The 24,631-nt window shown below is 42.5% G+C and overlaps 1 protein-coding gene across 1 annotated transcript in view; it reads right to left on the bottom strand.

Moving 5' to 3' along the window:
• Window positions 1-4: 4 nt before the first annotated feature.
• The window catches only part of LOC116371839 (Fc receptor-like protein 5), a 120,039-nt gene continuing 95,412 nt past the window's right edge, over window positions 5-24,631 (bottom strand). The window contains exons 3-8 of the mRNA XM_031820906.1: window positions 17,557-17,817; window positions 15,728-15,988; window positions 6,171-6,446; window positions 4,846-5,088; window positions 2,764-2,889; window positions 5-476 (exon numbers count right to left, since the gene is read on the bottom strand). Coding sequence (XP_031676766.1) covers window positions 454-476; window positions 2,764-2,889; window positions 4,846-5,088; window positions 6,171-6,446; window positions 15,728-15,988; window positions 17,557-17,817 — 1,190 coding nt within the window. The 3' untranslated portion in view covers window positions 5-453. The remainder of the gene's footprint in view (window positions 477-2,763; window positions 2,890-4,845; window positions 5,089-6,170; window positions 6,447-15,727; window positions 15,989-17,556; window positions 17,818-24,631) is intronic.

The following is a 24,631-nucleotide window of genomic DNA, read 5'->3' as shown; positions in this document are numbered from 1 at the left end:
TGGTTTTGATGTTTATTCATACAGGAATGAGGAAATTCATTTATGTTACAAAATGTCAGATAGTATCTAGATGTTAAATTGAAAAATAAAAAAACACGAGGCAATATATTACTTGTAAATTCAAATTCTCAGATAGTCGTAGTCATATCAATGTCAGGAACAAAAACACACGTCGGTTGTATAGGTTACACAGCTGTTTACCAAAACAGTGGCTGGGTGTTTGTATTTTTGATCTGCAGATTACCCATTTAAAAGGACTGCTGCTGAATGAATTATACAACACAACATATATTGAAACACCTTAAAATAAGAAAAATCATATATATATTTTTTTTTAAATGCCACTATTATGGGCCAGGAGAAGAAGAAATGTTTTGGGTGTAAACAACAGGTCCAGAATTAGAATGTTGTGTGTTCCATTCTGTTGTCATGGTGATCAGGTGTTTCTCAGCCTCACTGTTCTTCAAAACGCTCACCTGTCAATCACACGGAAATACTGTGTTTAGTTACTTAGAGATATACAGTATTACATTACATAGAATCAGTAGGGTTAAACCCCTGTTAATCACACAGAATTACTGTGTTTAGTTACTTAGAGATATACAGTATTTACATAGAATCAGTAGGGTTAGTCACCTGTCAATCAACATGGTTCAATCAGAGCTACAGTAATCAACACTTTACAACATGGTTCAATCAGAGCTACAGTAATCAACACTTTACAACATGGTTCAATCAGAGCTACAGTAATCAACACTGGTTCAATGGTTCAATCAGAGCTACAGTTATCAACACTAAGACATGGTTCAATCAGAGCTACAGTAATCAACACTAAGACATGGTTCAATCAGAGCTACAGTAATCAACACTAAGACATGGTTCAATCAGAGCTACAGTTATCAACACTTTACAACATGGTTCAATCAGAGCTACAGTTATCAACACTTTACAACATGGTTCAATCAGAGATACAGTTATCAACACTTTACAACATGGTTCAATCAGAGATACAGTTATCAACACTTTACAACATGGTTCAATCAGAGATACAGTTATCAACACTTTACAACATGGTTCAATCAGAGCTACAGTTATCAACACTTAACAACATGGTTCAATCAGAGCTACAGTTATCAACACATTACAACATGGTTCAATCAGAGATACAGTTATCAACACTAAGACATGGTTCAATCAGAGCTACAGTTATCAACACTTTACAACATGGTTCAATCAGAGCTACAGTAATCAACACTAAGACATGGTTCAATCAGAGATACAGTTATCAACACTTTACAACATGGTTCAATCAGAGATACAGTTATCAACACTAAGACATGGTTCAATCAGAGCTACAGTAATCAACACTAAGACATGGTTCAATCAGAGCTACAGTAATCAACACTAAGACATGGTTCAATCAGAGCTACAGTAATCAACACTAAGACATGGTTCAATCAGAGCTACAGTAATCAACACTAAGACATGGTTCAATCAGAGCTACAGTAATCAACACTAAGACATGGTTCAATCAGAGCTACAGTAATCAACACTAAGACATGGTTCAATCAGAGATACATTTATCAACTCTTTAAATCATGGTTCAATCAGAGCTACAGTAATCAACACTAAGACATGGTTCAATCAGAGCTACAGTAATCAACACTAAGACATGGTTCAATCAGAGCTACAGTAATCAACACTAAGACATGGTTCAATCAGAGCTACAGTAATCAACACTAAGACATGGTTCAATCAGAGCTACAGTAATCAACACTAAGACATGGTTCAATCAGAGATACATTTATCAACACTAAGACATGGTTCAATCAGAGATACATTTATCAACTCTTTAAATCATGGTTCAATCAGAGCTAGTTGTCAACTCTTTAAATCATGGTTCAATCAGAGCTAGTTGTCAACTCTTTAATTCATGGTTCAATCAGAGCTACAGTTATCAACACATTACAACATGGTTCAATCAGAGCTACAGTTATCAACACTAAGACATGGTTCAATCAGAGCTACAGTTATCAACACATTACAACATGGTTCAATCAGAGCTACAGTTATCAACACTAAGACATGGTTCAATCAGAGCTACAGTAATCAACACTAAGACATGGTTCAATCAGAGATACATTTATCAACTCTTTAAATCATGGTTCAATCAGAGCTAGTTGTCAACTCTTTAAATCATGGTTCAATCAGAGCTAGTTGTCAACTCTTTAATTCATGGTTCAATCAGAGCTACAGTAATCAACACTAAGACATGGTTCAATCAGAGCTACAGTAATCAACACTAAGACATGGTTCAATCAGAGCTACAGTAATCAACACTAAGACATGGTTCAATCAGAGCTACAGTAATCAACACTAAGACATGGTTCAATCAGAGCTACAGTAATCAACACTAAGACATGGTTCAATCAGAGCTACAGTAATCAACACTAAGACATGGTTCAATCAGAGCTACAGTAATCAACACTAAGACATGGTTCAATCAGAGCTACAGTAATCAACACTAAGACATGGTTCAATCAGAGCTACAGTAATCAACACTAAGACATGGTTCAATCAGAGCTACAGTAATCAACACTAAGACATGGTTCAATCAGAGCTACAGTAATCAACACTAAGACATGGTTCAATCAGAGCTACAGTAATCAACACTAAGACATGGTTCAGCGTCGTGACCCTGTTATAATGTATTTGGACAACAGGTTGTTGGAGCCAGTGCAATGTATGAACTCAGGTTCTTACCTTGAGCCCTACGTCTGTTGCATTTCACCAGCAGTATGACGGTCACCAGCAGGTAGGGACAAACCACCAGTAGACTACTCAGCAGCCTGGGCAGAGACATGGACAACACTGGCACTGTAGTGGGGTCTTGGGGTTGGAGACAAAAAAGACAAAGAGAAAGTTGACAGTCTTTGATACACACTAATACACACATTTTAAATGAAGTGTTTTTTCCCCCTGAAATGTATATATTTGTCATGGCAAAATACAAATTAATGGATGTATTTACCGTAGGTTTAATGGATGTATTTACCGTAGGTTTAATGGATGTATTTACCGTAGGTTTAATGGATGTATTTACCGTAGGTTTAATGGATGTATTTACCGTAGGTTTAATGGATGTATTTACCGTAGGTTTAATGGATGTATTTACCGTAGGTTTCAACTTAATGGATGTATTTACCGTAGGTTTCAACTTAATGGATGTATTTACCGTAGGTTTAATGGATGTATTTACCGTAGGTTTAATGGATGTATTTACCGTAGGTTTAATGGATGTATTTACCGTAGGTTTAATGGATGTATTTACCGTAGGTTTAATGGATGTATTTACCGTAGGTTTAATGGATGTATTTACTGTAGGTTTAATGGATGTATTTACCGTAGGTTTAATGGATATATTTACCGTAGGTTTAATGGATGTATTTACCGTAGGTTTAATGGATGTATTTACCGTAGGTTTAATGGATGTATTTACCGTAGGTTTAATGGATGTATTTACCGTAGGTTTAATGGATGTATTTACCGTAGGTTTCAACTTAATGGATGTATTTACCGTAGGTTTAATGGATGTATTTACCATAGGTTTAATGGATGTATTTACCGTAGGTTTAATGGATGTATTTACCGTAGGTTTAATGGATGTATTTACCGTAGGTTTAATGGATGTATTTACCGTAGGTTTAATGGATGTATTTACCGTAGGTTTAATGGATGTATTTACCGTAGGTTTAATGGATGTATTTACCGTAGGTTTAATGGATGTATTTACCGTAGGTTTAATGGATGTATTTACCGTAGGTTTCAACTTAATGGATGTATTTACCGTAGGTTTAATGGATGTATTTACCGTAGGTTTCAACTTAATGGATGTATTTACCGTAGGTTTCAACTTAATGGATGTCTTTACCGTAGGTTTAATGGATGTATTTACCATAGGTTTAATGGATGTATTTACCGTAGGTTTCAACATAATGGATGTATTTACCGTAGGTTTAATGGATGTATTTACTGTAGGTTTAATGGATGTATTTACCGTAGGTTTAATGGATGTATTTACCGTAGGTTTAATGGATGTATTTACCGTAGGTTTAATGGATGTATTTACCGTAGGTTTAATGGATGTATTTACCGTAGGTTTAATGGATGTATTTACCGTAGGTTTCAACTTAATGGATGTATTTACCGTAGGTTTCAACTTAATGGATGTATTTACCGTAGGTTTAATGGATGTATTTACCGTAGGTTTCAACTTAATGGATGTATTTACCGTAGGTTTAATGGATATATTTACCGTAGGCTTCAACTTAATGGATGTATTTACTGTAGGTTTAATGGATGTATTTACCGTAGGTTTCAACTCAATGGATCTATTTACCATAGGTTTAATGGCTGTATTTACCGTAGGTTTCAACTTAATGGATGTATTTACCGTAGGTTTCAACTTAATGGATGTATTTACCGTAGGTTTAATGGATGTATTTACCGTAGGCTTCAACTTAATGGATGTATTTACCGTAGGTTTAATGGATGTATTTACCGTAGGTTTCAACTCAATGGATCTATTTACCGTAGGTTTAATGGATGTATTTACCGTAGGTTTCAACATAATGGATGTATTTACCGTAGGTTTAATGGATGTATTTACCGTAGGTTTCAACTTAATGGATGTATTTACCGTAGGCTTCAACTTAATGGATGCATTTACCGTAGGTTTCAACTTAATGGATGTATTTACCGTAGGTTTCAACTTAATGGATGTATTTACCGTAGGTTTAATGGATGTATTCAACTTAATGGTACAAAGAGGGATTTAATTCACACCTGTCAGAGTCATCCGTCTCTCCGGTGAATCTCCTTCGGAGTTGGAACACTTGTAGAGTCCTTCGTCTGACCTGGATACTGCAGGGATGGTCATCTCTCCCGTAGTCTCGGTCCTGACGAGGGATCCATCTTTGTAGAAATCGGCTGTGAGGTCAGAGGGAGTTCCCTGATATCTGCAGCGCAGAGTCACAGAATCTCCCACAGTCACAGGAAGGGCAGGGCTCTCCAGGATCACAGCTCCAGCTGTATATAATATATAATCATCATATATAAACAGGTCTCTCCAGGATCACAGCCCCAGCTGTATATAATATATAATCATCATATATAAACAGGTCTCTCCAGGATCACAGCCCCAGCTGTATATAATATATAATCATCATATATAAACAGGTCTCTCCAGGATCACAGCTCCAGCTGTATATAATATATAATCATCATATATAAACAGGGCTCTCCAGGATCACAGCTCCAGCTGTATATAATATATAATCATCATATATAAACAGGTCTCTCCAGGATCACAGCCCCAGCTGTATATAATATATAATCATCATATATAAACAGGTCTCTCCAGGATCACAGCTCCAGCTGTATATAATATATAATCATCATATATAAACAGGGCTCTCCAGGATCACAGCTCCAGCTGTATATAATATATAAACAGGTCTCTCCAGGATCACAGCTCCAGGTGTATATAATATATAATCATTATATATAAACAGGTCTCTCCAGGATCACAGCTCCAGGTGTATATAATATATAATCATCATATATAAACAGGTCTCTCCAGGATCACAGCCCCAGCTGTATATAATATATAATCATCATATATAAACAGGTCTCTCCAGGATCACAGCCCCAGCTGTATATAATATATAATCATCATATATAAACAGGTCTCTCCAGGATCACAGCTCCAGCTGTATATAATATATAAACAGGTCTCTCCAGGATCACAGCTCCAGCTGTATATAATATATAAACAGGGCTCTCCAGGATCACAGCTCCAGCTGTATATAATATATAAACAGGTCTCTCCAGGATCACAGCTCCAGCTGTATATAATATATAAACAGGCCTCTCCAGGATCACAGCTCCAGCTGTATATAATATATAATCATCATATATAAACAGGTCTCTCCAGGATCACAGCTCCAGCTGTATATAATATATAATCATCATATATAAACAGGTCTCTCCAGGATCACAGCTCCAGCTGTATATAATATATAATCATCATATATAAACATAACATCAGCTATCTGAAACAAGATTAATAAACACTAAACACTATAATATTAGTAGATTTGTGGACATACCGTGTACTGTGATGTTGAGAGTAGTGCTGTGTTCTCCAGACCCAGACTCACACCAGTACACCCCACTGTCTGATAGTATTAGTGACACGATGCATGAAAAACCTTGTTGTTTTCCCCAGTCGGTTCCACAAGCTGAAAGCTTCCCAGTCGATGTGTATCTCTTCAGTGTCCATCCAGCAGAGCTCCCTTGAACCTCACAGCTCACAATTAAAGACTCATATTCAAAGAACTGCGATCTGTTGGGACGGACACTCAGAGAGTCTGGAGGAGAGAGAACTGAGAGAAAGAGACAGACAGAGATGTGTCAACGGAAACCTTGGGAAAATCCTCTGCATTATCATTATGTCACGTTCGTTTAGAGAAGGATTGGACCAAGGTGCAGTGTGGTAGGTGAACATCTTCGTTTATTTAAAAATAAACACCAATATTCAACAATATACAAAAACAAACGGAAAGTTCTGAAGGCTACACAGTAACTAACAAAATCAAGTTCCCACAATCTAAGGTGGGAAAAAGGGCTGCCTAAATAAGATCCCCAATCAGAGACAACGATAAACAGCTGCCTCTGATTGGGAACCATACAATTTTTTATTTTATTTTTTATTTTACTAAGCAAGTCAGTTAAGAACATATTCTTATTTTCAATGACGGCCTAGGAACAGTGGGTTAACTGCCTGTTCAGGGGCAGAACGACAGATTTTGTACCTTGTCAGCTCGGGGATTTGAACTTGCAACCTTTCGGTTACTAGTCCAATGCTCTAACCACTAGGCTACACTGAACCCTGTGGTTCTGAGATCTGCCCTACTAGGCCAACAAAGAAATCGAAACATAGATTGCCCACCCTAGTCACACCCCGATCTAACAAAATAGAGAATAAAAAGGATGTCTAAGGTCAGGGCGTGACAGTACCACCCCCCAAAGTACAGACTCCCGGCCGCAAACCTGAACCTTTAGGGGAGGGTCTGGGTGGTAATCTACCCTCAGTGGCGGCTCCAGTGCGGGACGCAGACCCCGCTCCGCACATGGCTGTGCTAACTTTGGTGGCGCCTCTGGTGCGGGGATCGTCGCCGGAAGCTTCGGACTGCCGACCGTCACTGGAGGCTCTGGACTGCCGACCGTCACTGGAGGCTCTGGACTGCCGATCATCACTGGAGGCTCTGGACTGCCGACCGTCGCTGGAGGCTCTGGACTGCCGACCGTCACTGGAGGCAACGGGCTATCAAATCAAATCAAATTTATTTATATAGCCCTTCGTACATCAGCTGATATCTCAAAGTGCTGTACAGAAACCCAGCCTAAAACCCCAAACAGCAAGCAATGCAGGTGTAGAAGCACGGTGGCTAGGAAAAACTCCCTAGAAAGGCCAATACCTAGGAAGAAACCTAGAGAGGAACCAGGCTATGTGGGGTGGCCAGTCCTCTTCTGGCTGTGCCGGGTGGAGATTATAACAGAACATGGCCAAGATGTTCAAATGTTCATAAATGACCAGCATGGTCGAATAATAATAAGGCAGAACAGTTGAAACTGGAGCAGCAGCACAGTCAGGTGGAAGTTGAAACTGGAGCAGCAGCATGGCCAGGTGGACTGGGGACAGCAAGGAGTCATCATGTCAGGTAGTCCTGGGGCATGGTCCTAGGGCTCAGGTCAGTTGAAACTGGAACAGCAGCATGGCCAGGTGGACTGGGGACAGCAAGGAGTCATCATGTCAGGTAGTCCTGGGGCATGGTCCTAGGGCTCAGGTCCTCCGAGAGAGAGAAAGAAAGAGAGAAGGAGAGAATTAGAGAACGCACACTTAGATTCACACAGGACACCGAATAGGACAGGAGAAGTACTCCAGATATAACAAACTGACCCCAGCCCCCCGACACATAAACTACTGCAGCATAAATACTGGAGGCTGAGACAGGAGGGGTCAGGAGACACTGTGGCCCCATCCGAGGACACCCCCGGACAGGGCCAAACAGGAAGGATATAACCCCACCCACTTTGCCAAAGCACAGCCCCCACACCACTAGAGGGATATCTTCAACCACCAACTTACCATCCTGAGACAAGGCTGAGTATAGCCCACAAAGATCTCCGCCACGGCACAACCCAAGGGGGGGCGCCAACCCAGACAGGATGACCACAACAGTGAATCAACCCACTCAGGTGACGCACCCCCTCCAGGGACGGCATGAGAGAGCCCCAGCAAGCCAGTGACTCAGCCCCTGTAATAGGGTTAGAGGCAGAGAATCCCAGTGGAAAGAGGGGAACCGGCCAGGCAGAGACAGCAAGGGCGGTTCGTTGCTCCAGAGCCTTTCCGTTCACCTTCCCACTCCTGGGCCAGACTACACTCAATCATATGACCCACTGAAGAGATGAGTCTTCAGTAAAGACTTAAAGGTTGAGACCGAGTTTGCGTCTCTGACATGGGTAGGCAGACCGTTCCATAAAAATGGAGCTCTATAGGAGAAAGCCCTGCCTCCAGCTGTTTGCTTAGAAATTCTAGGGACAATTAGGAGGCCTGCGTCTTGTGACCGTAGCGTACGTGTAGGTATGTACGGCAGGACCAAATCAGAGAGATAGGTAGGAGCAAGCCCATGTAATGCTTTGTAGGTTAGCAGTAAAACCTTGAAATCAGCCAGTGTAGAGAGGCTAGCACTGGAGTAATATGATCAAATTTTTTGGTTCTAGTCAGGATTCTAGTATTTAGCACTAACTGAAGTTTATTTAGTGCTTTATCCGGGTAGCCGGAAAATAGAGCATTGCAGTAGTCTAACCTAGAAGTGACAAAAGCATGGATTAATTTTTCTGCATCATTTTTGGACAGAAAGTTTCTGATTTTTGCAATGTTACGTAGATGGAAAAAAGCTGTCCTCGAAATGGTCTTGATATGTTCTTCAAAAGAGAGATCAGGGTCCAGAGTAACGCCGAGGTCCTTCACAGTTTTATTTGAGACGACTGTACAACCATTAAGATTAATTGTCAGATTCAACAGAAGATCTCTTTGTTTCTTGGGACCTAGAACAAGCATCTCTGTTTTGTCCGAGTTTAATAGTAGAAAGTTTGCAGCCATCCACTTCCTTATGTCTGAAACACATGCTTCTAGCGAGGGCAATTTTGGGGCTTCACCATGTTTCATTGAAATGTACAGCTGTGTGTCATCCGCATAGCAGTGAAAGTTTACATTATGTTTTCGAATAACATCCCCAAGAGGTAAAATATATAGTGAAAACAATAGTGGTCCTAAAACGGAACCTGAGGAACACCGAACTTTACAGTTGATTTGTCAGAGGACAAACCATTCACAGAGACAAACTGATATCTTTCCGACAGATAAGATCTAAACCAGGCCAGAACATGTCCGTGTAGACCAATTTGGGTTTCCAATCTCTCCAAAAGAATGTGGTGATCGATGGTATCAAAAGCAGCACTAAGGTCTAGGAGCACGAGGACAGATGCAGAGCCTCGGTCCGATGCCATTAAAATGTCATTTACCACCTTCACAAGTGCCGTCTCAGTGCTATGATGGGGTCTAAAACCAGACTGAAGCATTTCGTATACATTGTTTGTCTTCAGGAAGGCAGTGAGTTGCTGCGCAACAGCCTTCTCTAACATTTTTGAGAGGAATGGAAGATTCGATATAGGCCGATAGTTTTTTATATTTTCTGGGTCAAGGTTTGGCTTTTTCAAGAGAGGCTTTATTACTGCCACTTTTAGTGAGTTTGTTATGTTCAACATAGGAGGGCCAAGCACAGGAAGCAGCTCTTTCAGTAGTTTAGTTGGAATAGGGTCCAGTATGCAGCTTGAAGGTTTAGAGGCCATGATTATTTTCATCATTGTGTCAAGAGATATAGTACTAAAACACTTGAGCGTCTCTCTTGATCCTAGGTCCTGGCAGAGTTGTGCAGACTCAGGACAACTGAGGTTTGGAGGAATACGCAGGTTTAAAGAGGAGTCCGTAATTTGCTTTCTAATAATCATAATCTTTTCCTCAAAGAAGTTCATGAATTTATCACTGCTAAAGTGAAAGTCATCCTCTCTTGGGGAATGCTGCTTTTTAGTTAGCTTTGCGACAGTATTAAAAAGGAATTTCGGATTGTTCTTATTTTCCTCAATTAAGTTAGAAAAATAGGATGATCGAGCAGCAGTAAGGGCTCTACGGTACTGCACTGTACCGTCCTTCCAAGCTAGTCGGAAGACTTCCAGTTTGGTGTGGCGCCATTTCCGTTCCAATTTTCTGGAAGCTTGCTTCAGAGCTCGGGTATTTTCTGTGTACCAGGGAGCTAGTTTCTTATGAGACATTTTTTTAGTTTTTAGGGGTGCAACTGCATCTAGGGTATTGCGCAAGGTTAGATTGAGATCCTCAGTTAGGTGGTTAACTGATTTTTGTCCTCTGGCGTCCTTGGGTAGGCAGAGGGAGTCTGGAAGGGCATCAAGGAATCTTTGTGTTGTCTGTGAATTTATAGCACGACTTTTGATGTTCCTTGGTTGGGGTCTAAGCAGATTATTTGTTGCAATTGCAAACGTAATAAAATGGTGGTCCGATAGTCCAGGATTATGAGGAAAAACATTAAGATCCTCAACATTTATTCCATGGGACAAAACTAGGTCCAGCGTATGACTGTGACAGTGAGTGGGTCCAGAGACATGTTGGACAAAACCCACTGAGTCGATGATGGCTCCGAAAGCCTTTTGGAGTGGGTCTGTGGACTTTTCCATGTGAATATTAAAGTCACCAAAGATTAGAATATTATCTGCTATGACTACAAGGTCCGATAAGGATTCAGGGAACTCAGTGAGAAACGCTGTATATGGCCCAGGAGGCCTGTAAACAGTAGCTATAAAAAGTGATTGAGTAGGCTGCATAGATTTCATGACTAGAGGCTCAAAAGACGAAAATGTCATTTTTTTTTTTGTAAATTGAAATTTGCTATCGTAAATGTTAGCAACACCTCCGCCTTTGCGGGATGCACGGGGGATATGGCCACTAGTGTAGCCAGGAGGTGAGGCCTCATTTAAAACAGTAAATTCATCAGGCTTAAGCCATGTTTCAGTCAGGCCAATCGCATCAAGATTATGATCAGTGATTAGTTCATTGACTATAATTGCCTTTGAAGTAAGGGATCTAACATTAAGTAGCCCTATTTTGAGATGTGAGGTATCATGATCTCTTTCAGTAATGACAGGAATGGAGGTGGTCTTTATCCTAGTGAGATTGCTAAGGCGAACACCGCCATGTTTAGTTTTGCCCAACCTAGGTCGAGGCACAGACACGGTCTCAATGGTGATAGCTGAGCTGACTACACTGACTGTGCTAATGGCAGACTCCACTATGCTGGCAGGCTGGCTAACAGCCTGCTGCCTGGCCTGCACCCTATTTCATTGTGGAGCTAGAGGAGTTAGAGCCCTGTCTATGTTGGTAGATAAGATGAGAGCACCCCTCCAGCTAGGATGGAGTCCGTCACTCCTCAGCAGGTCAGGCTTGGTCCTGTTTGTGGGTGAGTCCCAGAAAGAGGGCCAATTATCTACAAATTCTAACTTTTGGGAGGGGCAGAAAACAGTTTTCAACCAGCGATTGAGTTGTGAGACTCTGCTGTAGAGCTCATCACTCCCCCTAACTGGGAGGGGGCCAGAGACAATTACTCGATGCCGACACATCTTTCTAGCTGATATGCACGCAGAAGCTATGTTGCGCTTGGTGATTTCTGACTGTTTCATCCTAACATCGTTGGTGCCGACGTGGATAACAATATCTCTATACTCTCTACACTCGCCAGTTTTAGCTTTAGCCAGCACCATCTTCAGATTAGCCTTAACGTCGGTAGCCCTGCCCCCGGGTAAACAGTGTATGATCGCTGGATGATTCGCTTTAAGTCTAATACTGTGGGTAATGGAGTCGCCAATGACTAGAGTTTTCAATTTGTCAGAGCTAATGGTGGGAAGCTTCGGCGTCTCAGACCCCGTAACGGGAGGAGTAGAGACCAGAGAAGAATCGGCCTCTGACTCCGACCCGCTGCTTAATGGGGAAAACCGGTTGAAAGTTTCTGTCGGCTGAATGAGCGACACCGGTTGAGCGTTCCTACAGCATTTCCTTCCAGAAACCGTGAGAAAGTTGTCCGGCTGCGGGGACTGTGCCAGGGGATTTACAGTACTATCTGTACTTACTGGTGCCACAGACGCTGTTTCATCCTTTCCTACACTGAAATTACCCTTGCCTAACGATTGCGTCTGAAGCTGGGCTTGCAGCACAGCTATCCTCGCCGTAAGGCGAGTACAGCGGCTGCAATTAGAAGGCATCATGTTAATGTTACTACTTAGCTTCGGCTGTTGGAGGTCCTGACGAATCGTGTCCAGATAAAGCGTCCGGAGTGAAAAAGTTGAGGAAAAAAATAAATAAATATATGAACGGTAATTAAAAAGTGAAAACCGTAAAGTTGTCAGGTAGCAAAACAGGTTGGCAACAAAACGCACAGCAACTCGAAAACAAGCCTGCAAGTTGTGACCGGAAATGACGTCAGACGTTCACCAGATGCACGCTCAACAAGACGCACTAATAGGTTACATGGCTATGGATCATCACTGGAGGCTCCGGGCCATGGATCATCACTGGAGGATTCGGGCCATGGATCATCACTGGAGGCTCCGGGCCATGGATCATCACTGGAGGCAACGGGCCATGGATCATCACTGGAGGCTTCGGGCCATGGATCATCACTGGAGGCTCCAGACCATGGATCATCACTGGAGGCTCCGGGCCATGGATCATCACTGGAGGCTCCGGGCCATGGATCATCACTGGAGGCAACGGGCCATGGATCATCACTGGAGGCAACGGGCCATGGATCATCACTGGAGGCTTCGGGCCATGGATCATCACTGGAGGCTCCGGGCCATGGATCATCACTGGAGGCAACGGGCCATGGATCATCACTGGAGGCTCTGGGCCATAGATCATTACTGGAGGCTCCGGGCCATGGATCATCACTGGAGGCTTCGGGCCATAGATCATCACTGGAAGCTTTGTGCGTGGAGCAGGCATAGGACGTACCGGGCTGGGGAGACGCACAGGAGGCCTGGAGTGTAGAGCTGGCACAACGTGTCCTGGACAGATGACAACCTTCGCACGGAAAGTGTGGGTAACTGGCACAGGACGTATCGGGCTGTGGAGGCGCACTGGAGACACGGTGCGTAGAACCGGCACACATTGTACCGGAACGATAACACGCTCCTCAAAGCGAGTGCGGAGAGCTGGCACAGAATGTGCAGGGCTGGGGAGACGTACTGGAGACCCGGTCCGTGGGGCCAGGCACAGTCTTCACCAGACGGTTCCTCAGGACGAGTACGGAGAGCTGGCACAGAATGTGCAGGGCTGGGGAGACGTACTGGAGACCCGGTCCGTGGGGCCAGGCACAGTCTTCACCAGACGGTTCCTCAGGACGAGTACGGAGAGCTGACTCAGGTGGCATTAAACTAAGGACACGCTCTCCTTCAATTTCCCCATCAACTCATTAACTGTCTCTGAGTCCCTTCACTCCCCTCCAAGTTCACCTTCCTCTCCCAGACTGGCTCTGGTTCACTCCTTGACTCCACCGACCCCTCGTGTGCCACCCTCCCCAATACATTTTTGGGGCTGCCTCTCATGCTTGCGTCGTGGCTGCGAACCCCGGAGTCGTAGTTTACCGTCCTTCGCTGCCTCCACCTACTTCCATGGCAGGGTCTTGTCCCCTGCCATTACCTCTTCCCATTGTCCATTATGTCCTCCACTCCCTTTTCTCCCGGGTCCAGGATCCCTGCTCCTCCTGGCCATGCTGCTTGGTCCTTTGGTGGTGGGATCTTCTGTCACGTTCGTTGAAATGATTGGACCAAGGCGCAGCGTGCGTAGAGTTCCACATTATATTTAATCGTGAAACTTACAACAAAAACAACAAAGAATATAACAAACGCGCAGTATTGCAGTGCACAAGGCAACTATACAAAAACAAGATCCCACAAACTAAGGTGGGAAAAAGGCTGCCTAAGTATGATCCCCAATCAGAGACAATGATAGACAGCTGCCTCTGATTGGGAACCATACTAGGCCAAACAAAGAAATAGAAAAACTAGAATGCCCACCCAAATCACACCCTGACCTAACCAAATAGAGAAATAAAAAGGATCTTTAAGGACAGGGCATGACACATTAACAGCAGATTTGTACATTTCCTCAGTGAAAACAATGTACTGAGCAAATGTCAAATTTACTTTTTACCAAAATACCATACAACAGACCACGTATTCACCCTGCTCACCCTAACTGACAAATAAACAAACCAAAACAAAGGCAAAGTCTTCTCATGCTTTGTTGAATTAAAAAAATATTTCGACTGAATTTGGCATGAGGGTCTGCTGTACAAATTGATGGAAAGTGGTGTTGGGGGAAAAACATATGACATTATAAAATCCATGTACACAAACAACAAGTGTGCAGTTAAAATAGGCAAAAAACACACACATTTCTTCCCACAGGGCCGTGGGGTGAGACAGGGATGCAGCTTAAGCCCCACCCTCTGACATATATCAACGAATTGGCGCGGGCACTAGAAAAGTCGGCAGCACCCGGCCTCACCCTACTAGAATCTGAAGTCAAATGTCGACTGTTTGATGATGATCTGGTGCTTCTGTCACCAACCAAGGAGGGCCTACAGCAGCACCTAGATATTCTGCACAGATTCTGTCAGACCTGGGCCCTGACAGTAAATCTCAGTAAGACCAAAATAATTGTGTTTAAAAAAAAGGTCCAGTCAGCCAGACCACAAATACAAATTCCATCTAGACACCGTTGCCCTGGAGCACACAAAAACTATACATACCTTGGCCTAAACATCAGCGCCACAGGTAACTTCCACATAGCTGTGAACGATCTGAGAGGCAAGAAGGGCATTCTATGCCATCAACAGGAACATAACATTTGACATCCCAATTAAGATCTGGCTAAAAATACTTGAATCAGTTCTAGAAACCATTGCCCTTTCTGGTTGTGAGGTCTGGGGTCCGCTCACCAACCAAGACTTCACAAAATGGGACAAACACCAAATTTGAGACTCTGCATGCAGAATTCTGCAAAAATATCCTCAGTGTACAACGTAGAACACCAAATAATTCATGCAGAGCAGAATTAGGCCGATACCCACTAATTATCAAAATCCCGAAAAGAGCCGTTAAATTCTACAACCACCTAAAAGGAAGCGATTCCCAAACCTTCCATAACAAAGCCATCACCTACAGAGAGATGAACCTGGAGAAGAGTCCCCTAAGCAAGCTGGTCCTGGGGCTCTGTTCACAAACACAAACACACCCCACAGAGCACCAGGACAGCAACACAATTAGACCCAATCAAATCATGAGAAAACAAAAAGAGAATTACTTGACACATTGGAATTAACAACAATACAGAACAAACTAGAATGCTATTTGGCCCGAAACAGAGAGTACACAGTGTCAGAACAGCACTGAATTTCTGAATGGCTTAAAATGTGCATTTCCTAAAACAAAATAGAACTATTTGGAATGTGATTTCTTTTTATTTCCTCACCTGTCAGAGTCATCAGCCTCTCCAGTGATTCTCCTTCAGAGTTGGAACACTTGTAGAGTCCTTCATCTGACTTGGATACTGCAGGGATGGTCATCTCTCCTGTAGTCTCAGTCCTGATGAGGGATCCATCTTTGTAGAAATCGGCTGTGTGGTTTGAGTGTGTTACATTAATTTCCTTGTCCTTTCTGTATCGGCAGCGCAGAGTCACAGAATGTCCCTCAGTCACAGGAAGGGCAGGGCTTTCCAGGATCACAGCCCCAGCTGTATATAATATATAATCATCATATATTAACAGGGCTCTCCAGGATCACAGCTCCAGCTGTGTATAATATATAATCATCATATATTAACAGGGCTCTCCAGGATCACAGCTCCAGCTGTGTATAATATATAATCATCATATATAAACAGGGCTCTCCAGGATCACAGCTCCAGGTGTATATAATATATAATCATCATATATAAACAGGGCTCTCCAGGATCACAGCCCCAGCTGTATATAATATATAAACAGGTCTCTCCAGGATCACAGCCCCAGCTGTATATAATATATAAACAGGTCTCTCCAGGATCACAGCTCCAGCTGTATATAATATATAATCATCATATATAAACAGGGCTCTCCAGGATCACAGCTCCAGCTGTATATAATATATAAACAGGTCTCTCCAGGATCACAGCTCCAGGTGTATATAATATATAATCATCATATATTAACAGGTCTCTCCAGGATCACAGCTCCAGCTGTATATAATATATAAACAGGTCTCTCCAGGATCACAGCCCCAGCTGTATATAATATATAATCATCATATATTAACAGGTCTCTCCAGGATCACAGCTCCAGCTGTATATAATATATAAACAGGTCTCTCCAGGATCACAGCTCCAGGTGTATATAATATATAATCATCATATATTAACAGGTCTCTCCAGGATCACAGCTCCAGCTGTATATAATATATAATCATCATATATAAACAGGTCTCTCCAGGATCACAGCTCCAGCTGTATATAATATATAATCATCATATATAAACAGGTCTCTCCAGGATCACAGCTCCAGCTGTATATAATATATAAACAGGTCTCTCCAGGATCACAGCCCCAGCTGTATATAATATATAATCATCATATATTAACAGGTCTCTCCAGGATCACAGCTCCAGCTGTATATAATATATAATCATCATATATAAACAGGTCTCTCCAGGATCACAGCTCCAGCTGTATATAATATATAAACAGGTCTCTCCAGGATCACAGCCCCAGCTGTATATAATATATAATCATCATATATTAACAGGTCTCTCCAGGATCACAGCTCCAGCTGTATATAATATATAAACAGGCCTCTCCAGGATCACAGCCCCAGCTGTATATAATATATAAACAGGTCTCTCCAGGATCACAGCCCCAGCTGTATATAATATATAATCATCATATATTAACAGGTCTCTCCAGGATCACAGCCCCAGCTGTATATAATATATAAACAGGTCTCTCCAGGATCACAGCTCCAGGTGTATATAATATATAATCATCATATATAAACAGGTCTCTCCAGGATCACAGCACCAGCTGTATATAATATATAAACAGGGCTCTCCAGGATCACAGCACCAGCTGTATATAATATATAATCATCATATATAAACAGGTCTCTCCAGGATCACAGCACCAGCTGTATATAATATATAAACAGGGCTCTCCAGGATCACAGCACCAGCTGTATATAATATATAATCATCATATATAAACATAACATCAGCTATCTGAAACCAGATTAAACACTAAACACTATAATATTAGTAGATTTGTGGACATACCGTGTACTGTGATGTTGACAGTAGTGCTGTGTTCTCCAGACCCAGACTCACACCAGTACACCCCACTGTCTGATAGTATTAGTGACACGATGCATGAAAAAACTTGTTGTTTTCCCCAGTCGGTTCCACAAGCTGAAAGCTTCCCAGTCGATGTGTATCTCTTCAGTGTCCATCCAGCAGAGCTCCCTTGAACCTCACAGCTCACAATTAAAGACTCATATTCAAAGAACTGAGATCTGTTGGGACGGACGCTCAGAGATACTGGAGGAAGAGAGAGGGGGGGGGGGACAGAGAGGAGTGGGACACAGAGAGACAGAAAGACAGAGGAGGGGGAGACAGAGAGACAGGGAGACAGAGAGATAGAGGAAGGGGAGACAGAAAGAGAGAGAAAGGGTCAGTCTGAGAGATGTATCACTCTCACATCTAAGTTACTCTTTGATTAGTTCTACCAGTCTACACCAGATTCAATATGAGACCATTTGATTAGTTCTACCAGTCTACACCAGATTCAATATGAAACCATTTGATGAGTCCTACAAGTCTACACCCGATTCAATATGAAACCATTTGATGATTCTACCAATCTACACCAGATTCAATATGAAATCCTTTGATTATTCTACCAGTCTACACCCGATTCAATATGAAACCATTTGATTAGTTATACCGGTCTACACCAGATTCAATATGAAATCCTTTGATTATTCTACCAGTCTACACCCGATTCAATATGAGACCATTTGATTAGTTCTACCAGTCTACACCAGATTCAATATGAGACCATTTGATTAGTTCTACCAGTCTACACCAGATTCAATATGAAATCCTTTGATTAGTTCTACCAGTCTACACCAGATTCAATATGAAATCCTTTGATGAGTTCTACCAGTCTACACCAGATTCAATATGAGACCCTGGTTTGAACCCAGATATCCTGCACCGCAAATGACTGTTTTAGCCCACTGAGCTTAAGCCTCGTGTACCCAATACAAGTCTTCATGTCTCAGACCAGGTTACTTGTCATCACGTGGGCGTGTTTCAACAAACCACTTCTGTTACACAGTAGTCTTTCCAACTAAACCAAATCAATGACTCAGTCATTCAAACTGTTGGCTGTTGAAGAGGCTGACTGAGACTGCAGGCAGGTGACATCACAGAGAGAAGAGTCTTGTAAAAAGCACGAGCTGACTCACATCCAGGTGACATCACAGAGAGAATAGTCTTGTAAAAAGCACTGACTCACATCCAGGTGACATCACAGAGAGAATAGTCTTGTAAAAAGCACTAGCTGACTCACATCCAGGTGACATCACAGAGAGAATAGTCTTGTAAAAAGCACTGACTCACATCCAGGTGTCATCACAGAGAGAATAGTCTTGTAAAAAGCACTAGCTGACTCACATCCAGGTGTCATCACAGAGCGAATAGTCTTGTAAAAAGCACTGACTCACATCCAGGTGACATCACAGAGAGAATAGTCCTGTAAAAAGCACTGACTCACATCCAGGTGTCATCACAGAGAGAATAGTCCCGTAAAAAGCACTGACTCACATCCAGGTGACATCACAGAGAGAATAGTATTATAAAAAGCACTAGCTGACTCACATCCAGGTGTCATCACAGAGAAAATAGTCTTGTAAAAAGCACTGACTCACATCCAGGTGTCATCACAGAGAGAATAGTCTAAATGCTGACTCACATCCAGGTGTCATCACAGAGAGAATAGTCTAAAAGCTGACTCACATCCAGGTGTCATCACAGAGAGAATAGTCTTGTAAATAGCACTAGCTGACTCACATCCAGGTGACATCACAGAGAGAATGGTCTTGTAAAAAGCACTGACTCACATCCCGGTGACATCACGGAGAGAATAGTCTAAAAGCTGACTCACATCCAGGTGTCATCACAGAGAGAATGGTCTTGTAAATAGCACTAGCTGACTCACATCCAGGTGTCATCACAGAGAGAATAGTCTTGTAAAAAGCACTAGCTGACTCACATCCAGGTGTCATCACAGAGAGAATAGTCTTGTAAAAAGCACTAGCTGACTCACATCCAGGTGTCATCACAGAGGGAATAGTCCTGTAAAAAGCACTAGCTGACTCACATCCAGGTGTCATCACAGAGAGAATAGTCTCGTAAAAAGCACTAGCTGACTCACATCCAGGTGACATCACAGAGAGAATAGTCTTGTAAAAAGCACTAGCTGACTCACATCCAGGTGACATCACAGAGAGAATAGTCTTGTAAAAAGCACTGACTCACATCCAGGTGACATCACAGAGAGAATAGTCTTGTAAAAAGCACTAGCTGACTCACATCCAGGTGTCATCACAGAGAGAATAGTCCTGTAAAAAGCACTGACTCACATCCAGGTGACATCACAGAGAGAATAGTCTAAAAGCTGACTCACATCCAGGTGTCATCACAGAGAGAATAGTCTTGTAAAAAGCACTAGCTGACTCACATCCAGGTGTCATCACAGAGAGAATAGTCCTGTAAAAAGCACTAGCTGACTCACATCCAGGTGTCATCACAGAGAGAATAGTCTCGTAAAAAGCACTAGCTGACTCACATCCAGGTGACATCACAGAGAGAATAGTCTTGTAAAAAGCACTAGCTGACTCACATCCAGGTGACATCACAGAGAGAATAGTCTTGTAAAAAGCACTGACTCACATCCAGGTGACATCACAGAGAGAATAGTCTTGTAAAAAGCACTGACTCACATCCAGGTGACATCACAGAGAGAATAGTCTTGTAAAAAGCACTAGCTGACTCACATCCAGGTGTCATCACAGAGAGAATAGTCTAAATGCTGACTCACATCCAGGTGTCATCACAGAGAGAATAGTCATTTAAAAAGCACTGACTCACATCCAGGTGACATCACAGAGAGAATAGTCTAAAAGCTGACTCACATCCAGGTGTCATCACAGAGAGAATAGTCTTGTAAAAAGCACTAGCTGACTCACATCCAGGTGTCATCACAGAGAGAATAGTCCTGTAAAAAGCACTGACTCACATCCAGGTGACATCACAGAGAGAATAGTCTAAAAGCTGACTCACATCCAGGTGTCATCACAGAGAGAATAGTCTTGTAAAAAGCACTGATTCACATCCAGGTGACATCACAGAGAGAATGGTCTTGTAAAAAGCACTGACTCACATCCCGGTGACATCACGGAGAGAATAGTCTTGTAAAAAGCACTAGCTGACTCACATCCAGGTGTCATCACAGAGAGAATAGTCTTGTAAAAAGCACTAGCTGACTCACATCCAGGTGTCATCACAGAGGGAATAGTCCTGTAAAAAGCACTAGCTGACTCACATCCAGGTGTCATCACAGAGAGAATAGTCTCGTAAAAAGCACTAGCTGACTCACATCCAGGTGACATCACAGAGAGAATAGTCTTGTAAAAAGCACTAGCTGACTCACATCCAGGTGACATCACAGAGAGAATAGTCTTGTAAAAAGCACTGACTCACATCCAGGTGACATCACAGAGAGAATAGTCTCGTAAAAAGCACTAGCTGACTCACATCCAGGTGACATCACAGAGAGAATAGTCTTGTAAAAAGCACTAGCTGACTCACATCCAGGTGACATCACAGAGAGAATAGTCTTGTAAAAAGCACTGACTCACATCCAGGTGACATCACAGAGAGAATAGTCTTGTAAAAAGCACTAGCTGACTCACATCCAGGTGTCATCACAGAGAGAATAGTCCTGTAAAAAGCACTGACTCACATCCAGGTGACATCACAGAGAGAATAGTCTAAAAGCTGACTCACATCCAGGTGTCATCACAGAGAGAATAGTCTTGTAAAAAGCACTAGCTGACTCACATCCAGGTGTCATCACAGAGAGAATAGTCCTGTAAAAAGCACTAGCTGACTCACATCCAGGTGTCATCACAGAGAGAATAGTCTCGTAAAAAGCACTAGCTGACTCACATCCAGGTGACATCACAGAGAGAATAGTCTTGTAAAAAGCACTAGCTGACTCACATCCAGGTGACATCACAGAGAGAATAGTCTTGTAAAAAGCACTGACTCACATCCAGGTGACATCACAGAGAGAATAGTCTTGTAAAAAGCACTGACTCACATCCAGGTGACATCACAGAGAGAATAGTCTTGTAAAAAGCACTAGCTGACTCACATCCAGGTGTCATCACAGAGAGAATAGTCTAAATGCTGACTCACATCCAGGTGTCATCACAGAGAGAATAATCCTGTAAAAAGCACTGACTCACATCCAGGTGACATCACAGAGAGAATAGTCTAAAAGCTGACTCACATTCAGGTGTCATCACAGAGAGAATAGTCTTGTAAAAAGCACTAGCTGACTCACATCCAGGTGTCATCACAGAGAGAATAGTCTTGTAAAAAGCACTAGCTGACTCACATCCAGGTGACATCACAGAGAGAATAGTCTAAAAGCTGACTCACATCCAGGTGTCATCACAGAGAGAATAGTCTTGTAAAAAGCACTAGCTGACTCACATCCAGGTGTCATCACAGAGAGAATAGTCCTGTAAAAAGCACTGACTCACATCCAGGTGACATCACAGAGAGAATAGTCTAAAAGCTGACTCACATCCAGGTGTCATCACAGAGAGAATAGTCTTGTAAAAAGCACTAGCTGACTCACATCCAGGTGTCATCACAGAGAGAATAGTCCTGTAAAAAGCACTAGCTGACTCACATCCAGGTGTCATCACAGAGAGAATAGTCTCGTAAAAAGCACTAGCTGACTCACATCCAGGTGACATCACAGAGAGAATAGTCTTGTAAAAAGCACTAGCTGACTCACATCCAGGTGACATCACAGAGAGAATAGTCTTGTAAAAAGCACTGACTCACATCCAGGTGACATCACAGAGAGAATAGTCTTGTAAAAAGCACTGACTCACATCCAGGTGACATCACAGAGAGAATAGTCTTGTAAAAAGCACTAGCTGACTCACATCCAGGTGTCATCACAGAGAGAATAGTCTAAATGCTGACTCACATCCAGGTGTCATCACAGAGAGAATAGTCCTGTAAAAAGCACTGACTCACATCCAGGTGACATCACAGAGAGAATAGTCTAAAAGCTGACTCACATCCAGGTGTCATCACAGAGAGAATAGTCTTGTAAAAAGCACTAGCTGACTCACATCCAGGTGTCATCACAGAGAGAATAGTCTTGTAAAAAGCACTAGCTGACTCACATCCAGGTGACATCACAGAGAGAATAGTCTTGTAAAAAGCACTGACTCACATCCAGGTGTCATCACAGAGAGAATAGTCTTGTAAAAAGCACTGATTCACATCCAGGTGACATCACAGAGAGAATGGTCTTGTAAAAAGCACTGACTCACATCCCGGTGACATCACGGAGAGAATAGTCTTGTAAAAAGCACTAGCTGACTCACATCCAGGTGTCATCACAGAGAGAATAGTCTTGTAAAAAGCACTAGCTGACTCACATCCAGGTGTCATCACAGAGGGAATAGTCCTGTAAAAAGCACTAGCTGACTCACATCCAGGTGTCATCACAGAGAGAATAGTCTCGTAAAAAGCACTAGCTGACTCACATCCAGGTGACATCACAGAGAGAATAGTCTTGTAAAAAGCACTAGCTGACTCACATCCAGGTGACATCACAGAGAGAATAGTCTTGTAAAAAGCACTGACTCACATCCAGGTGACATCACAGAGAGAATAGTCTTGTAAAAAGCACTGACTCACATCCAGGTGACATCACAGAGAGAATAGTCTTGTAAAAAGCACTAGCTGACTCACATCCAGGTGTCATCACAGAGAGAATAGTCTAAATGCTGACTCACATCCAGGTGTCATCACAGAGAGAATAGTCTTGTAAAAAGCACTAGCTGACTCACATCCAGGTGTCATCACAGAGAGAATAGTCCTGTAAAAAGCACTGACTCACATCCAGGTGACATCACAGAGAGAATAGTCTAAAAGCTGACTCACATCCAGGTGTCATCACAGAGAGAATAGTCCTGTAAAAAGCACTAGCTGACTCACATCCAGGTGTCATCACAGAGAGAATAGTCTCGTAAAAAGCACTAGCTGACTCACATCCAGGTGACATCACAGAGAGAATAGTCTTGTAAAAAGCACTAGCTGACTCACATCCAGGTGACATCACAGAGAGAATAGTCTTGTAAAAAGCACTGACTCACATCCAGGTGACATCACAGAGAGAATAGTCTTGTAAAAAGCACTGACTCACATCCAGGTGACATCACAGAGAGAATAGTCTTGTAAAAAGCACTAGCTGACTCACATCCAGGTGTCATCACAGAGAGAATAGTCTAAATGCTGACTCACATCCAGGTGTCATCACAGAGAGAATAGTCCTGTAAAAAGCACTGACTCACATCCAGGTGACATCACAGAGAGAATAGTCTAAAAGCTGACTCACATCCAGGTGTCATCACAGAGAGAATAGTCTATTAAAAAGCACTAGCTGACTCACATCCAGGTGTCATCACAGAGAGAATAGTCTTGTAAAAAGCACTAGCTGACTCACATCCAGGTGACATCACAGAGAGAATAGTCTTGTAAAAAGCACTGACTCACATCCAGGTGTCATCACAGAGAGAATAGTCTTGTAAAAAGCACTGACTCACATCCAGGTGACATCACAGAGAGAATAGTCTTGTAAAAAGCACTAGCTGTCTCACATCCAGGTGACATCACAGAGAGAATAGTCTTGAAAAAAGCACTGACTCACATCCAGGTGACATCACAGAGAGAATAGTATTATAAAAAGCACTAGCTGACTCACATCCAGGTGTCATCACAGAGAGAATAGTCTAAAAGCTGACTCACATCCAGGTGACATCACAGAGAGAATAGTATTATAAAAAGCACTAGCTGACTCACATCCAGGTGTCATCACAGAGAGAATAGTCTAAAAGCTGACTCACATCCAGGTGTCATCACAGAGAGAATAGTCTTGTAAAAAGCACTGATTCACATCCAGGTGACATCACAGAGAGAATGGTCTTGTAAAAAGCACTGACTCACATCCCGGTGACATCACGGAGAGAATAGT

Source organism: Oncorhynchus kisutch, unplaced genomic scaffold (genome assembly GCF_002021735.2).
Source record: "Oncorhynchus kisutch isolate 150728-3 unplaced genomic scaffold, Okis_V2 scaffold3733, whole genome shotgun sequence".
NCBI lineage: Eukaryota > Metazoa > Chordata > Actinopteri > Salmoniformes > Salmonidae > Oncorhynchus > Oncorhynchus kisutch.
This window is presented reverse-complemented; position numbering and strand designations above follow the sequence as displayed.